The sequence below is a fragment of the Schistocerca serialis genome, chromosome 1 (assembly GCF_023864345.2).
Source record: "Schistocerca serialis cubense isolate TAMUIC-IGC-003099 chromosome 1, iqSchSeri2.2, whole genome shotgun sequence".
Classification (NCBI taxonomy): Eukaryota; Metazoa; Arthropoda; class Insecta; order Orthoptera; family Acrididae; genus Schistocerca; species Schistocerca serialis.
In genome coordinates, this window is record NC_064638.1 from 364,549,300 (window position 1) to 364,565,304 (window position 16,005).

At 46.6% G+C, this 16,005-nt stretch overlaps 1 protein-coding gene across 1 annotated transcript in view; it reads right to left on the reverse strand.

Annotated features, from left to right (window-relative positions):
- Positions 1-16,005, reverse strand: part of LOC126470409 (ATPase inhibitor, mitochondrial-like) — a 43,268-nt gene that overhangs the window by 4,156 nt on the left and 23,107 nt on the right. Inside the window, exon 3 of the mRNA XM_050098261.1 lies at positions 7,205-7,349. Within this exon, the coding sequence (XP_049954218.1) occupies positions 7,218-7,349 (132 nt within the window). The 3' untranslated portion in view covers positions 7,205-7,217. The remainder of the gene's footprint in view (positions 1-7,204; positions 7,350-16,005) is intronic.

Consider the following 16,005-nt stretch of genomic DNA (forward strand, 5'->3'; position numbering starts at 1 on the left):
AAGATAGGAAACGTGGGAGGACCAACACAGTTTTCTGTCAAACATAGGACTCAAGAATTCAGCGACATCCAAAAACGGAAGGTTGACAGGTCCTAGATGTAAGGAGGGTGGAAGAAACTCCGTACGACGCCAAAAATTAACACAAACGGTCTTACTGGGAGAAAAGGGGAAGCCTGTTTCGATGCTCCAAGAGTGGAGGCGATTGAGAGAGCCTTGAAGACGTCATTCAAGAAGGCTGGTCCGTTGAGAGCTGTAGCAGATCTCAAAATCGTCCACAAAGAGGGAGCCCGAGACATCAGGAAGGAGACAGTCCATAATTGGATTTATGGCAATGGCAAACAGTACAACACTTAGCACGGAGCCCTGGGGTACCCCGTTTTCTTGGGAGAAAGTACGGGAGAATGTAGTGTTCACCCGCACTCTAAATGTGTGCTCTGCCATAAATTCGTGAAGAAAAAGTGGCAGCCGACCTCAAAAGCCCCAAGAGAACAGTGTGCGGAGGATGCCGGTCCTCCAACAGGTATCGTATGCTCTCTCCAGATCAAAAAATATTGCTACTGTTTGGCGTTACCAGAGAAAATTGTTCATGATATAAGTGGGGAGATAAACAAGATGGTCAACTGCAGAACGATGCTTTCGGAAACCGCATTGGGCAGGTGTTAAAAGACTGCGGGATTCCAGCCACCAAGCTAAACGGCAATTCACCATACGCTCCAAAACCTTACATACACTACTTGTGAGAGAAATGGGGCGATAGCTAGAGGGGAGATGTTTGTCCTTTCCAGGTTTTGGAACAGGAATGACGATAGCTTCCCGCCATCGTCTGGGAAAAGTAATGTCGGTCCAAGTTAGATTATAAATGTGAAGGAGGTAACGCAGACTATGGGTTGATAGATGCAGCAACAGTTGGATGTGGATACCATCCGGTCCTGGGGCAGAGGAGCGTGAAGAATAGAGTGCATGTTGGAGTTCCCGCATGGAGAAAACAGTATTATAGCTTTCGCGATTTTGAGAGAAGAAAGCAAGAGGTTGCACTTCTGTTGCACGTTTCTTCGGGAGAAACGCTGGCGGGTAATTTGAAGAGCTCGAAATCTCAGCAAAGTATTTACTCAAGGAGTTAGAAATTGCGACGGGGTCCACTAACGTATCACGCGCGACATTGAGCCCAGAGACCGGGGAGAAACTAGGCGCGGCAGATAACCATCGAATTCGATTCCAAACTTCCGAGGAGGGAGTGATGTTGTTAAATGAGCTAGTAAAGAATTTCCAGCTCGCCTTCTTGCTATCGCAGACGATGCGACAGCATCGCGCACGGAACTGCTTATAGCGGATACAGTTGGCCAAAGTAGGATGGTGCCGGAAAACGCGAAGAGCACGTCGCCGCTCACGTATTGCATCACGGCATGCCTCGTTCCACCAAGGAACTGGGGGGGCGCCGGGGCAATTCGGAGGTGCGTAGTATTGAACGTTCCACAGCTGTAAGAATAACGTCGGTAAGATGTGTGACCTCATCGTCGACGCTAGGAAAGTGACGGTCATCGAATGTTGCTAGACACGAAAAAAGTGTTCAATCGGCTTGGGCAAACTTCCAGCGTCGCGGGCACATATATGGCAGTTGAGGCTGCAGTCTAAGGACACATGGAAAGTGGTCACTCGAGTGTGTATCATCAAGGGCGAACCATTCGAAGCGCTGAGCTAGCGGAACAGTACCGACCGAAAGGTCCAAATGAGAGAAATTTGTCGTGGAGGCAGACAAAAATGTAGGGACCCCAGTGTTGAGGCAAACTACATCCGCTTGGTGGAAAACGTCTAGCAATAGTGAGCCACGTGGACAAGGATGTGGAGATCCCCAAAGCGGGTGGTAGGCATTGAAGTCCCCAACCAGCTAATAGGGGGGGTGGAAGCTGACCAAGAAGATGAAGGAGATCAGCTCGTGCCATTGGTGTGGACGATGGACTGTATACAGTACTAAGAGAAAAGGTATATCCAGAAAGGGAGAGACGGACAGCGAGAGCTTGGAAGGAGGTGGTTAAGGGGATTGGGTGATAATGGAGAGTATCATGAGTCCACCATGGGATGGAGTGCCTTCAACAGAGGGGAGATCAAATCGGACAGACTGAAAATGGGGGAGAACAAAGCGGTCATGGGGACGCAGCTTTGTTTCCTGAAGACAGAAGATGACCGGCGAGTAGGATCGTAAGAGGATCAACAATTCATCCCAATTGGCTCGAATGCCGCGGATATTCCAGTGGATAATGAACATAGGGTAAACAGAAAAATGGAGGAATGTGACAAAGGTTGCCGTCAACTCAACGACTGCTCAGAGCTTGCGACCGACAGCATGGAATGGCATTTAGCCGAAGACAGAAGATCCTGATCCATAGGTTGTTCAGGAGCAGCTCCTGCCACCAGCGATCGGGCCGGTTGATCGGCCGCCAGCAGTGCGCCTCGGCGACACACAGGACGGCCGAGGGCGATTTCCGCCATGTGGTGCTGTAGATGGGACACGCCTTGGCGGAGAAGGAGATGAACTGGGCTTCTTATTAGCCTTCTTGGAAATATGATGTTTAGATGAAGGAGGAACCGATGGTTGTGAAGTTGGGGTGCGTAAAAAATCATCATGAGTATGCTCTTTTTTCGAAGTCTTGGTGTCTGACTTTTGGGCTCAAGATTTAGCAGAACCCGATGAAGGCTGAGCCATAGAGTGGGCAGGCGATAGTGGTGATGTTGAACGGGCGATCTTTGCACTGACCGATCTGACGACCGTGATACTACAGGTGAGGTCGCAAGTCTGCGTGGCCGCCTCCTTTGTTGACCGAGGAGAAGCAAGGACAGTGGTGTATTTTCCTGTCTGAGGCACGGTGGGCTGGTGACTGGCGAATAATTTTGAAGCAGCAAAGGTCGACACCTTTTCCTTCACTCTGATTTCCTGGATGAGCTTTTCAACTTTAAAAATGGGGCAATCTCGAGAGAAAGCAGCGTGGTCACCCATACAGTTGATGCAGCGAGGGGATGGAGGTGGACAAGCACCCACATGGGCGTCCTTGCCACACGTAACACATTTGGCCAGATTGGAACAGGACTGGCTGGTGTGATTGAACCGCTAACACCGATAGCAACGCGTAGGGTTTGGGACGTAAGGGTGAACGGAAATTATCTCATAGCCTGCTTTGATTTTGGATGGGAGTTGAACTTTGTCAAATGTCAAGAAGATAGTGCGGGTTGGAATGATGTTCGTGTCAACCCTTTTCATAACTCTATGAACAGCCGTTACGCCCTGGTCAGACAGGTAGTGCTGAATTTCGTCGTCAGACAATCCATCAAGGGAGCGTGTATAAACGACTCCACGCGAGGAATTAAAAGTATGGTGCGGTTCCACCTGGACAGGGAAGGTGTGGAGAAGTACGCAGCAATTTTTGTGCCTGGAGGGCACTGACTGTTTCTAACAACAAGGTGCCATTCCGTAATCTGGAACAAGACTTTACGGGACCTGCAATTGCGTCAACACCTTTCCGAATAATGAAAGGGTTGACCGTGGAGAAGTCGTGACCTTCGTCAGACCGAGAAACAAGGAACTGTGGCAACAATGGAAGAACTGTCTGTGGCTGAGACTCAGTGAACTTATACTTGTGAGCGGACATAGTGGAAGGTGAGGAAACCATTGCGGAAGAATCCCCCATGATTACCGGCGTCTCCGATGGCGCGCTCCTCCCTTGTGGGGGCCCTCTCTGAGGGCACTCCCGCCTTAGGTGATTGTTCACACCTCAGGTCACACCTCCCGACAAACGGACGGATGGACCAATCGGCACTTTCGGAAGGTATCAGCTCGGGTAATCACCCCTCCCTGGGCCTGGCCGTTACCACGGGGTACGTACGTGTCCTACCTGTCTACCCGGGGCGGGGAATTACGCGTTACCCCGTCACCAGCTACGCATGGAAATGCATGGGTCGGCCTTCAGACACGCACAGGGAGGAAAAAAGAGAAAGGGAAAGGAAAGAAGAGGGGTCTCAAATGCCACAGCAGAGAAAAGGGCAAAGGGAAGAGGTAAGGAAAAGAGAAGGACAGAAGAAGAACGAAGACTTGCAAGCGGAGAAAGCAAAGAATTTGTTACTGTTTCGAGCGTCCGTCTCTGGACGTAGGCACAAACCATACTCCCAGAGGGGGAGAAAGGGAAGGAAAGAGCCAGAGGTGAGGGGGGGGGGGGCGAAGATGGGGGATGGGGAAGGATGAGGAAAGGGAAGGTATGCAGCCCGGAAAGGAATGAAGGCCACATTAGCTCGGGGTCCCGTGCTCGCTATGCACGTATCCACAAAAGAGTTGTGGACCCCCTGGGGGGTTTGTAAGATATGGCAACCCTGCAGGCTTGCATAGGCACAATATCTTTGACCTTCATCTATAAGCTGCTTCTAATCCAAGCGGCACATCGATGCAACTTCTCAGTCGTGAGTTGTGCTGTAATAAGTTAACATGTGTTTGTGTCTCTCGTCACGGAAATGGAACAGCATAATATTGCACAACGGTATGCCATTTCTTTTTGCCTTAAATTGGGTGAAAACATGACGACAACTTACGGTAAGCTTCAGAAGGCTTTTGGAGAGGGGGTTATGTCAAGAGCTCTAGTTTTTCGGTGGTGTAAAATGTTTAGTGAAGGCAGAATGAATGTTGAAGATGAAGACCACAGTGGACGACCATCAACCTCATGGACGGATGTCAACTTGACCAGGTGCATGTACTCTTACAATCTGATCGAAGATTACCCGCAAAAAAGATAGCAGAAGTACTGAACGTCAATCGGAGAAATGGTTCATTTAATAATAACTGAAGATCTTGGTATGAGAAGGATTGGTGCAAAAATGGTGCCCAAAAATCTCACACCACAACAGCGAGAAACACGGAAAAATGTGGCAGGTGATGTGTTAGAGCAAATGGGAATCAATTCAGAATTGTTGAGCTGTGCTACCACTGGTAGTGAAAGTTGGTTTTTTCAGTACAATCCAGAGACAAAAAGCCAAAGTTCGCAATGGATCTCAAAGGGATCACCTAGACCAAAAAAAGCTTGCATGTCAAAGTCAAAAGTGAAATGAGTGCTTGTGTGCTAATTTATTCCAAGGGAATTGTTCATAAACAGTGGGTGCCTCCTGGACAAACAGTTAACCAATATTACTACAAAGAGACGTTAGAAAGATTTCGTAAAAGAGTTCTTCGTGTCCGTGCCAACATTGCTGATAACTGGATTCTGCATTAAGATAATGTGCCACCCCATACTGCTCTGTCAGTACAGCAATTTTTAACCTCAAAACAGATTTTAGTACTACCACAGCCACTTTATTCACCAGATATCACTCCGTGCGACTTTTTTCTATTTCCAAGAGTCAAAATGGTGGTCAAGGGGCACCATTTTCAAACAACACAAGATGTTCAAAATGCTGTGACGAGGTCTTTGAGAATATTACAGAAGATGAGTTCCAGAAATGTTACCATCAACGGCAGAAGTGCTGGAAAAAGCGTGTGCAATCAGAAGGGAACTACTTTGAAGGAGACAACACTAAACTTGACTAAAATGGCATGCAACATTTTTTTTCAACATCAGTCTCATTACTTTAATGTCGCACTTCGTAAGAAAAGCATTACACAATAACAGCAATGGTGACAAAGTATGTCACTAAACGTAAGTCTGCATTTATGCTTATGGTTTAACAATTTCGCTGCTGCGATGTTTTTGATATAATTCAATGTGTTCATTAGTTTTTGCTTTTTCCTGAATGAGTGCCAAGGATGAAAAAAAGCATGTTTTGAACATATAATCTGTGGTCTTAGCACATCAGAAAATAGCTCCATTACCTTGTACCCTGATGAGTTTTTACTTGCTGTTACCCATCTATGATTTTTTAAGAACTGATGAAACCACAAGTTATTGTATAAACATTGTATTGTACATTTACTTTCCTTCACTTGGACAGATTTCATATGAAGTATTGGAGAGGATTGGGATTTTTTTTATCATATATGTCAATTACATGTGTTTTTGCTTTTTTTTTGTGCAGGGGGGGGGGGGGGGGGGAGGAGGAGGAGGAGGAGGAGGAGGAGGAGGAGGAGGAGGATAACATTTTCCTCAATTTTGCATTTTTTAAAGCCTGGACTGCACGAAAATGTAAAATAGGGGTTTCACTTTACAACACTTTTACAGATACTGCATATTCTCCATCTTCTCTGTACAAACTTCTCTCTGCCCATAACATCTCAATATTATCCAATTCAATCTCGGGTAACTTTGCTGCACTAAACACCAACCATTTCTAGTTGTTTAATTCTTTGTTCCACGTGCCACGGTAATTCCTTTTAGTAACTCTTCAACAAAAACTAATGTTCTAAGATTAGCTGTCTGCCAGTTCTTACACTAAATATTTAACATTAAAGACACTGTAATTCATTATCTCCCTCACCTCCCTCTCTCTTTTGCAATTCTGAAGCAAACTATACAGGTGGTTAACAAGGTTGTGGAAACCCGGGCATTAGCTCATAGCCTCTTTTGTAGTGAGGGGGGAGAGGGGGGAGAGGGGGGAGAGGGGGGAGAGGGGGGAGAGGGGGGAGAGGGGGGAGAGGGGGGAGAGGGGGGAGAGGGGGGAGAGGGGGGAGAGGGGGGAGAGGGGGGAGAGGGGGGAGAGGGGGGAGAGGGGGGAGAGGGGGGAGAGGGGGGAGAGGGGGGAGAGGGGGGGAGAGGGGGGAGAGGGGGAGAGGGAGAGGGAGAGGGAGAGGGAGAGGGAGAGGGAGAGGGAGAGGGAGAGGGAGAGGGAGAGGGAGAGGGAGGAGAGGGAGAGGGAGGAGAGGGAGAGGGAGGAGAGGGAGAGGGAGGAGAGGGAGAGGGAGGAGAGGGAGAGGGAGAGGGAGAGGGAGAGGGAGGAGAGGGAGAGGGAGGAGAGGGAGAGGGAGGAGAGGGAGAGGGAGGAGAGGGAGAGGGAGGAGAGGGAGAGGGAGGAGAGGGAGAGGGAGGAGAGGGAGAGGGAGGAGAGGGAGAGGGAGGAGAGGGAGGAGAGGGAGAGGGAGATAGGGGGCACAAAGCATTCTGGCCAAAGATGACATTTAATAATTTCCTATTTTCCATCTAACAGCAGCTTTGTCTTTCATTATATGACTTAACTGAGTTAGAAGATGGCAAGCGTAGCTTATAAAATACCATTTAAAAACATTTTACATAATACTTACTGCTAGAGGTTTGCTAATTGTCATCAATTCCCTCAACCCTCTTCTTGTGGCGTCTAATTGCCTCCTGATGACGCTTTATTTGTTCTTCGTGGAAACTTATCTCATCCTCAAGGTCTGATTTTAATTTTGTGAGCTGTTCTTTTTGCTGAAAAAAAAAATAATATGGTAAACATACTAAGTATGAAAGAGCAATTTGGCTAAGCAAAACCTCTGAATAGAAGACAGGCTGGCTAAATTATACATTCAACAGATCACAGTTCCATATGCTGAAGAAAACAATTTACATACTAAATATTTTATAATTATGAAAATGTACTGTGAACACTGTGTTTAACTTCTGTGAACCCATGTCTCAACTGAGGCCTAAGAATAGTTGTTTTATGAATTTTAGGAAATACATGGTACATGTAAATTCCAGGAACACAACAATGAGATTGTACACAACCTTCAACAGAGCTACTTTTTCCATAAGCTGTGGCTAGTGCCTCAGTAACTTTCATACTATAAATCCACAGGTAAAGTCACTCATATCTTACATTCAGTTTATGGTAAACCAGCTGTGTGCAGCGTGTGTTGTAGTGACTTTTTCTCTCTCTGTAAGTAATTAGGAACGAACACACACGCACGCGCGCGCGCGCACGCGCGCGGCGCGCACGCGCACACACACACACACACACACACACACACACACACACACACACACTTGTACAAGTAATTCCCCCGTATTTACTGAATTTTGCACTGTAATTTCACCAGCATTCTGAGAAAATTTATAATTTTGAGATTAACTGGTAGTTGTTTGACAAAGACCAGTCGCTGGCAACTGTCCAATTCTCCAGTGTTTTATATCATGCGACTGTAGAGAACACATTAAATGTGCCTATAGTATAGAGTCTGGTGGCACCAATCTTTGGCCCTGAAAGATGATGTAATTGATGCGCTGAACAATGCAAATGAGACAAGTGTACTTCATACTTATGTAGTATTCCAATTCAACTAATCACACGAAAGATATTAAAGGACATTTTTGGACATTTCTACATGTCAACCCTTCTCATTGTCACCTCATCTATAGTGGTAGTAGGGGTATCCTACACCAGCAGTATTTTTATGCATTTAGTGTGTCCATTTGAAATTGCAGGCATTCCCAAATTAATATTTACTATCAAAAACAATCTTGATCACAAGATATTTATTCCGGTGACTGGTTTCAACCACAACTGTGGTGATCTTCAGACCAATGAGCAAGAACCTCCATCTGGTGGCAAATCACTAGTGATTTACCACCAGTTGTGGTCAAAACCGGTCACCAGAATAAATAATTTGTGATCAAGACTGTTTTTGATAGTAAATATTAGTAGTAACACTGATCACTGGTTGCTCCCACAATGTATTCAAAAGTAATTCCCCACCTCTGCAGGTGGTAGGTGGTTCTTACACCAACAGGAACATGTGCAGGTGTGAGTACAACAACTCACTGTAGTTTCATCATTATTTGATTAATGGCACAGAAACACATAGATGACTGAAAGACAAATATTCATTTTTATGCATTAGATTGTTAAAAAGGCCATAAAATTTCCCAGCAGGTTAAAACTGTGTGCTGGGTCGAGTCTCAAACTCTGAATCTTGCGTTTCACAAACACTGCTCTTATCAACTGAGGAACCGAAGCATTATTCAAGACCCACCCCTCACAGCTTGATTTCTACCAGCATCTCTCTCAGTCACAGAAGTTCTCCTGCATACCTCATTGGGCTAGCATTCCGGGAGAAAGGACATTACAGAGAAATGGTTAGCTACAACATATGGAACTGGTTCCAGAATGCATCAGGATAGCTACTCAGTTGGTAGATCAAGTCCTTTTTATCTCTTGGCCAGTTTTAGTGCCAAGATAGTTTCCTGTGACACACAAATGTGTTGTTATCCTCTAGAAATTCATGGTGGCAGTAGTAGTTTCCCATCAATAGTGAAAAGCAAAAATTCTGAAGATGGTGTGTCTCAAGCATTAGGTGCCCATGGTCTGACCACCACCAAATGCACAATGCCATGTGCTTTATCTTTAACTACATATACACTGTTGAAGTCATGTACAGTACATCGAAGAGTGTACTTTGCAGTAATAGTAAAGATTTTCTGTCCTGTTCCAGTAACATACTGATAAGGGGAAAAATGACAGGTTACAATTCTAAATGGTCTACAAAAAATGTTAAGATTCTATCAGCTCATCCCTGAATACATCTGATATCTGCTGTGCTGCCTCCTTGCAGCCTTCAAGCAATGGCGCAATACTCTAGAAATGATCACACAATAGAGTTTTACTAATTTCTTCACAGATGCACTGTACTTCCCAAGGAACTTCAAATACATCCAAATCTTACATTCACTTTCCCTATTAGTGGCTTTTTGACAGTACCATTCTTCCTGCTTGTTGGTACTATATGATGGGTGTACATAAAGTGTGGGAACACTTTCAATTATTTATTGCACAAGAACTAAACATTGTACAGATGTCATACACATTGCACTTTGAAGAGAAACTCTTAACTTTTTTTTTACCTGTCCCAGCACGGCATCATCGACTGTGGCAGTCACTTCCTGTAATCTCTCCCAGAGCTCTGCTACATCATGTGGTAGAGACAGTACATACAACAGATCTCTAATGTGTCCCCACAGAAGAAAGTCATATGGAGTGAGATCTGGTGATCAGGAAGGACATTTCATGAAACGGCTGCCCCTACTGTAGCATGGCTGATCCATCCACATGGCAGCTCCGTGTTCATGTACCCACAAACTTCACAATGAAAATGGGGTGGAGCCCCATCCTCTTGAAAGATGAATGGCTCTCAGCAAAGAAGTATGGCCCATACAGTTTTTGATGTGAAAAGGCACAAAAAACATGTACCTTTGGGGAATCATGCTCAAATTCAATGCATTCGTGCTTCATGGCTAAAAAATTAAGCAATCAACAATCCTTGTTCAGTTGTTGCAACTGTGAACAAAACTTGAAATGCTTGCCTTTGTCATAGTCATTGAGCTTCTGCACTAGCTCCAATTTGAATGGTTTCATAGACAGCTTCTGTCGTAGGGCTTTCCACACCATCACTGAAGTCATTTTGAGTTCACGGGATGCATGGCACACTGATTTCTTTGGACTCATTATTAATGTCTCTGGTATGCACTCCACATTCACTTCACTCACACTGGGATGTTCGCTTCTCTTTGCCAGGCACAAGCAAGCCATTGTAACGAATTTGTTATGCCAGTGGTAAATGGCCTTTCTTGTTGGTGGCTTCTTACCATACTTGGTTCTAAACATCTGTTGAGCAGCTGTAGCAAACTTGTTTTTGTCAAACTCAAACACACAGAAAGCTCACTCCGCACCTGAACTCGCCATGTTTGCGACTAGCGCTGACTATTGGCAAATTACCAAACTGCGCTGTTGCAGTATACATGGGAGGGAGGGGGGGGGGGGGGGGGGGGGAACTTTCAGGGTTTCTCTTCAAAATGACATATGTATGATATCTGTACAATGTTTGGTTCTCGTGCAATAAATAACTGAAATAACTGAAAGTGATTGTGGACTTTATGTACACCCTGTATTTAAATGATGTGACCACATTGATTTTCCTTTCATTGTTTCATCTTTCAGTTGGTTCGTTGGAGGTTAAGTTACTAAACAGAGGTCATTTGTCACTCCGTCAAGAGTTAGTTCATTAGGAGTTAGTAACGTCCACCAGAAATTCTGACTACATTACAGAAGTATGTAGTAGTGGGAAATACGTGACACTGAAAACAATATTTTGCCAGAACTGAGGCATAATTGAAGAAGTAAAAGTATTTGGGTTGGGAAAGTACTTAGGTGAGAGCAAATGAGGGTTCTCCCAGGGTTCATCTGTGGCAGAATAAAATCCACCCACATCTGACCCCTTGCTAGTGCTGTTAAGGCTAACAGTTACACAGTAACAGTTCACCACAGGAGAGCAATAACAATAAAAAATGATACAGCTGACAACATAATACTTATCAATTGGACCTACAACAATAAAACAATGTGTGAGAACTAAGCAGGTCAGCAATGGGGTGGGGTCATGTGAGCTTCCTCCAGAGCTCTGCATGTGACGGGTTGTCCCACCCCCAATAGGTTACTGGCAAAGTGTTAAAGAGGGGTACAGCATCCACTATTGATTGGAGTGTTACCCCTGAAACGGCTAATAAAGTGCAAAAGAAAAAGGGACTACCAATGCAGCTGGTAAAAGAGAGATGCTTGAGGGTTGCCAGTCTTAGCATGCAGTTGGAGACGCCCCAAACCCAAAGAAGCAACACCCACCTCAAAAGCAGTTTAAAACATTGTATCAGAGAGAGAAAACCTCTTAAGGAGAAAATGACGAACCAATTCAATTGTGCGTGACTCGCATGCCAATATCAGAGGCAAAGAATCTGGAAGGTTATGCTTAGCATGGAGGACCAGGAGGAAGGAATATTTTAGCAGGATGTGAATGATTGCCTGTAACCGCAACATAAGGAGCTTCACTGCATAATATAAATGTGTGAGTTAATACAGCATGACAAATGTGGAAGCAATACACACACAGAGAAGCGTATGATAACATGCTGCTTCTGAGAATCTAGGTTGGTTGGTTGGTTGGTTGGTTGTTTGAGGTTTAAGGGACCAAACAGCAAGGTCATCAGTCCCTTGTTTCAAATATGGTCCATTCCGTTAATGGGACATCTCAATAAAGTAAGAACAATAAAAGGGAAAAAGCTAAAAACGTAAAAAGGCAGTCATGTTGTCAATGGTAAAAAAATGAGGGAAGTCAGCAAGAGAACGAACCCAACACTATGCTGAAGCAGCAGAGGCAAGACCACCTGTGACTTAAAAGGTGCAACCGCTAGAATGTAGAAGTATGTATGGGAAAAGGAGACTAACTAAGCCTTAAAAAAAAAAGGGTAAAAAAAAAGAGTAAAAGGGGAAGAAAAGAGGATTTCGGTCAGGGAGGTGAATCGGGAATCTCCGAACACTACTTACAGTGGGAGACACCCAAACACTCACCGCCCTGCCCCAATACCAGAGAGAGATTAAAAATCTTAAAACTGAGAATAAAAACCACTTTCCCGCAGGAAACCAAGAACCAGAGAGACCATCCGGGAATCGTCAGCCAACATCAAAGGTAAAGTGTGGGGGAGTCTGTACTTAGCACGCAGAGCCAAAAGAAGGGGGCATTCAACCAAAATGTGGGCTACCGACTGGAAGGCTCCACAACCACAAAGTGGGGGTGGCTCATTATGCAAAAGAAAACCATGGGTCAGCCTGGTACGGCCAATGCAGAGACAACACAGTGTGGTCGAGTCCTCTCGGGAGAGGCGAAAGGAAGAACGCCACGGGCCTGGTGTCACCTTAATCGCACGAAGTTTATTAGACAGGCGAGTAGCCTCCCAAGAATTGGCCCATGACTGTGCGAAGTGGGATTTGATGTGAAGCCGTAACTCAGCTGCAGGAGGGGTTACAGAAAACGGGGGTAAGTGACTGCTCCCCCAGCCAAACGATCAGCGAGCTCATTACCCGGGATACCCACATGGCCAGGGACCCAAAGGAAGTCAATGGAACAAGCAGCACGGTGAATATCAGCGAGATGGTCATGGATGGCAGAGACCAAGGGATGGTGCGAAAAACACTGGTCAATAGCAAGAAGGCCACTCATCGAGTCCGTACATAACAAAACGTCGTTGTGTTGGGACTGTTTAATAAAGGTAAGGGCCTGGGAAATTGCCATCAATTCCGCAGTGAACATCCCACATGTAGGTGGCAGCAGATGATTTTCCGTTCCGACAGAGGACGTGAAGGCATACCCCACATGAGCAGCAGATTTAGAGCCATCAGTGTAAAAAACAACAGCATCCCGAAACTCCCATAAAATTTGGTGGAAGAAGGAACGGAACACCACCGGGGGGGGAGGGGGGGGGTGGGATGGAATCTTTTGGACTTCGGCGGAGATCCATCCGAATTCGAGGCCGAGGAACTAACCAAGGGGGGGTGGAGGGGAGGGAGCGAGGAAGGCAGGACAAAGAAGGAAGCTGAAAATCACGGCAAAGAGACGCAAGGCAGAGCCCAACCGGTAAACCCGCCCAAGGGCGGGAGTCAGGTGGGCGACGTCCATGGTCTGGGAACAGGATAGAATAGGAAGGATGAGTGGGAGAGGAACGGATAATGAGTGCATAAGACACCAGAAGCTGGGACTGCCGAACAGAAAGGGAGGGGGGGGGGGGATCCCAGCTTCAACCAGGAGACTATCAACAGGGCTAGTAGGGAAGGCACTGGTGGCCAAACGGATACCATGATGGTGGACTGGATCCAGCACGTGCAGTGTGGAAGGAGCAGCTGAACCATAAACTTGACAACCACAGTCCAAGCGAGACAGAACTAGAGCATGATAAAGATGGAGAAGGAGGGAACGGTCCGCACCCCAAGAGGAGTGGGCAAGGAAGCGAACGACATTGAGTTTACAGAAACATCCTACCTTCAGATGTCTGATATGGGGCAGCCAAGTGAGCTTGTTGTCAAAAAGAAGACCCACGAAATGAAACTGTGGGACCACAGGCAATCGGTGGGCATCGAGGTAGAGCTGTGGATCATAGTACGGCGACAGAAGTGGACCACCCGCGATTCTAGAGGAGAGACTTGGAACCCATGTGAGAGGGTCCATGCAGTGGCACGCCGTATAGCTCCCTGGAGCTGCCGCTCTGCAGATGCCGCCGAAGAGGAACTAACCCAAATGCAGAAATCATCCACATACAGGGCAGGGGCGACCAAAGGACCGACAGAGGCCACAAGTCCATCGATAGCAATGAGGAAAAGAAGGACACTCAAGACAGAACCCTGTGGGATGCCCATCTCCTGGGTTCGTGGAGAACTAAAAACTGTACCAACTCTAACTCTGAATGACCGATGGAACAGGAACTGGCGGATAAAAATTGGGAGTGGGCCCCGAAGACCCCACTGATGAAGGGTAAGTAAGATGTGATGGCGCCAGGCCGTGTCATAGGCCTTGCGAAGGTCAAAAAGCACTGCAACCAAATGGCGGCGCTGGGAAAAAGCCTGCCGAACTGCGGATTCCAAGCGAAGTAAATGATCGATTGGAGACCGTCCCTCTCGAAAGCCACACTGGTAAGGGGACAATAGATCCTGAGATTCGAGTACCCAATTGAGCCGACGGGCTACCATCCGTTCAAGTAACTTACAAACAACATTGGTCAAACTAATTGGCCGATAGCTGTCAACAGATAGGGGGTTCTTACCAGGCTTAAGGACAGGAACCACAATGCTATCCCTCCACTGAGAAGGGAAGTCACCCTGGAGCCAGATACGGTTAAACACCAAAGCACTGAGATGTTGAAGCAGTTGGTTATGAATGGAATCTGGGCCGGGGGCTGTATCATGAGAAGAAGAAAGTGGAGAAAGAAATTCCCATTCAGTAAAAGGTTCGTTGTAAGATTCTGACTCACAAGGGGTAAAACATAAGGTGGAAGCTTCAGCCCACTGTTTCAGGTGAATGAAAGCAGCTGGATAGGAGGCTGATGCTGAGGCCACTGCAAAATGGGTCACAAGATGTTCTGCAAGAACTAATGGGTCCGTACAAAGGCCATCTGGGAGGTGAAGGCCTGGGAGGGTGGACTGCCAATGGCAACCTTGGAGAGAGCGAAGTGTAGCCCATACCCGTGACAGAGGGACAGTAGAACCAAGGGAAGAAACGAATCATTCCCAACATATCCGCTTGCTCTGTTTGATTAAATAACGGGCTTTAGCGCAGAGGCGTTTAAAGGTAGTAAGGCTGGCTACGGATGGGTGCCTCTTAAAAGTGTTGCAAAGCTCGACGGCGATCACAGATGGCAATGGCAATGGCCGTGCTCCACCATGGGACTTGCCGGCGACGAAATGGTCCAGATGAGCGCGGGACAGCAAGGTTAGCAGCGTAAACAATCGCATCAGACATGTCACGTAGGACGTCATCAATACAACCCGACAAAGAGGGAGAAAACACGACCTGTGCAGTGTATAGAGGCCAATCGGCGCGTTGGAAAGACCAACAAGGTAACCTGTCCATCGGGGAGCGGGAAGGGAGTGAGATAATCAACGGGAAATGGTCACTATCACAAAGGTCGTCGTGTGGCGACCAGTGTAATGAAAGGAGGAGAGAGGGAGAAGAAAGAGAAAGAGAAAAGGTACCATGACCGGCACTGAAATGAGTAGGGGAGCCAAAGGCACAAGTTGTGGACTGCAATAAACTGGTCTATAAGAAGACCTCGTCTAGATGGAAAGGCACTGCCCCACAAGGGATGATGAGCATTAAAATCCCCAAGGAGGAGGAAGGGAGGAGGAAGTTGCTGAAGAAGGGCAGTTAAGGCAGCAAGTGTAAGAGTCCTGTCAGGAGGGAGATAAAGATTGCGAACTGTGACCGCAGAGTCTAGGTGGACCCTCACAGCAACTGCTCCCAATGTAGTTTGAAGAGGGATCCACGTGCTAGCAATGTCTGCACGGACCAACATACAAACACCACCAGAAGCCCGCAGGGGTCCGACCCGATTTCGACAGAAAACACGGAACCCACGGAGGGTCAGTGAGTGAGAATCAGTAAAATGAGATTCCTGGAGAACCACACAAGCTGCAGAGTAAGACGAAAGAAGGGATTTCAATTCCGGAAGGTGACGATAGTATCCATTACAATTCCATTGCAGAACCACAGAATTATGAGTTAAATGGGGGCTGAACACACTAAAGCCAGTCATACTGCCAGATCCCCATACG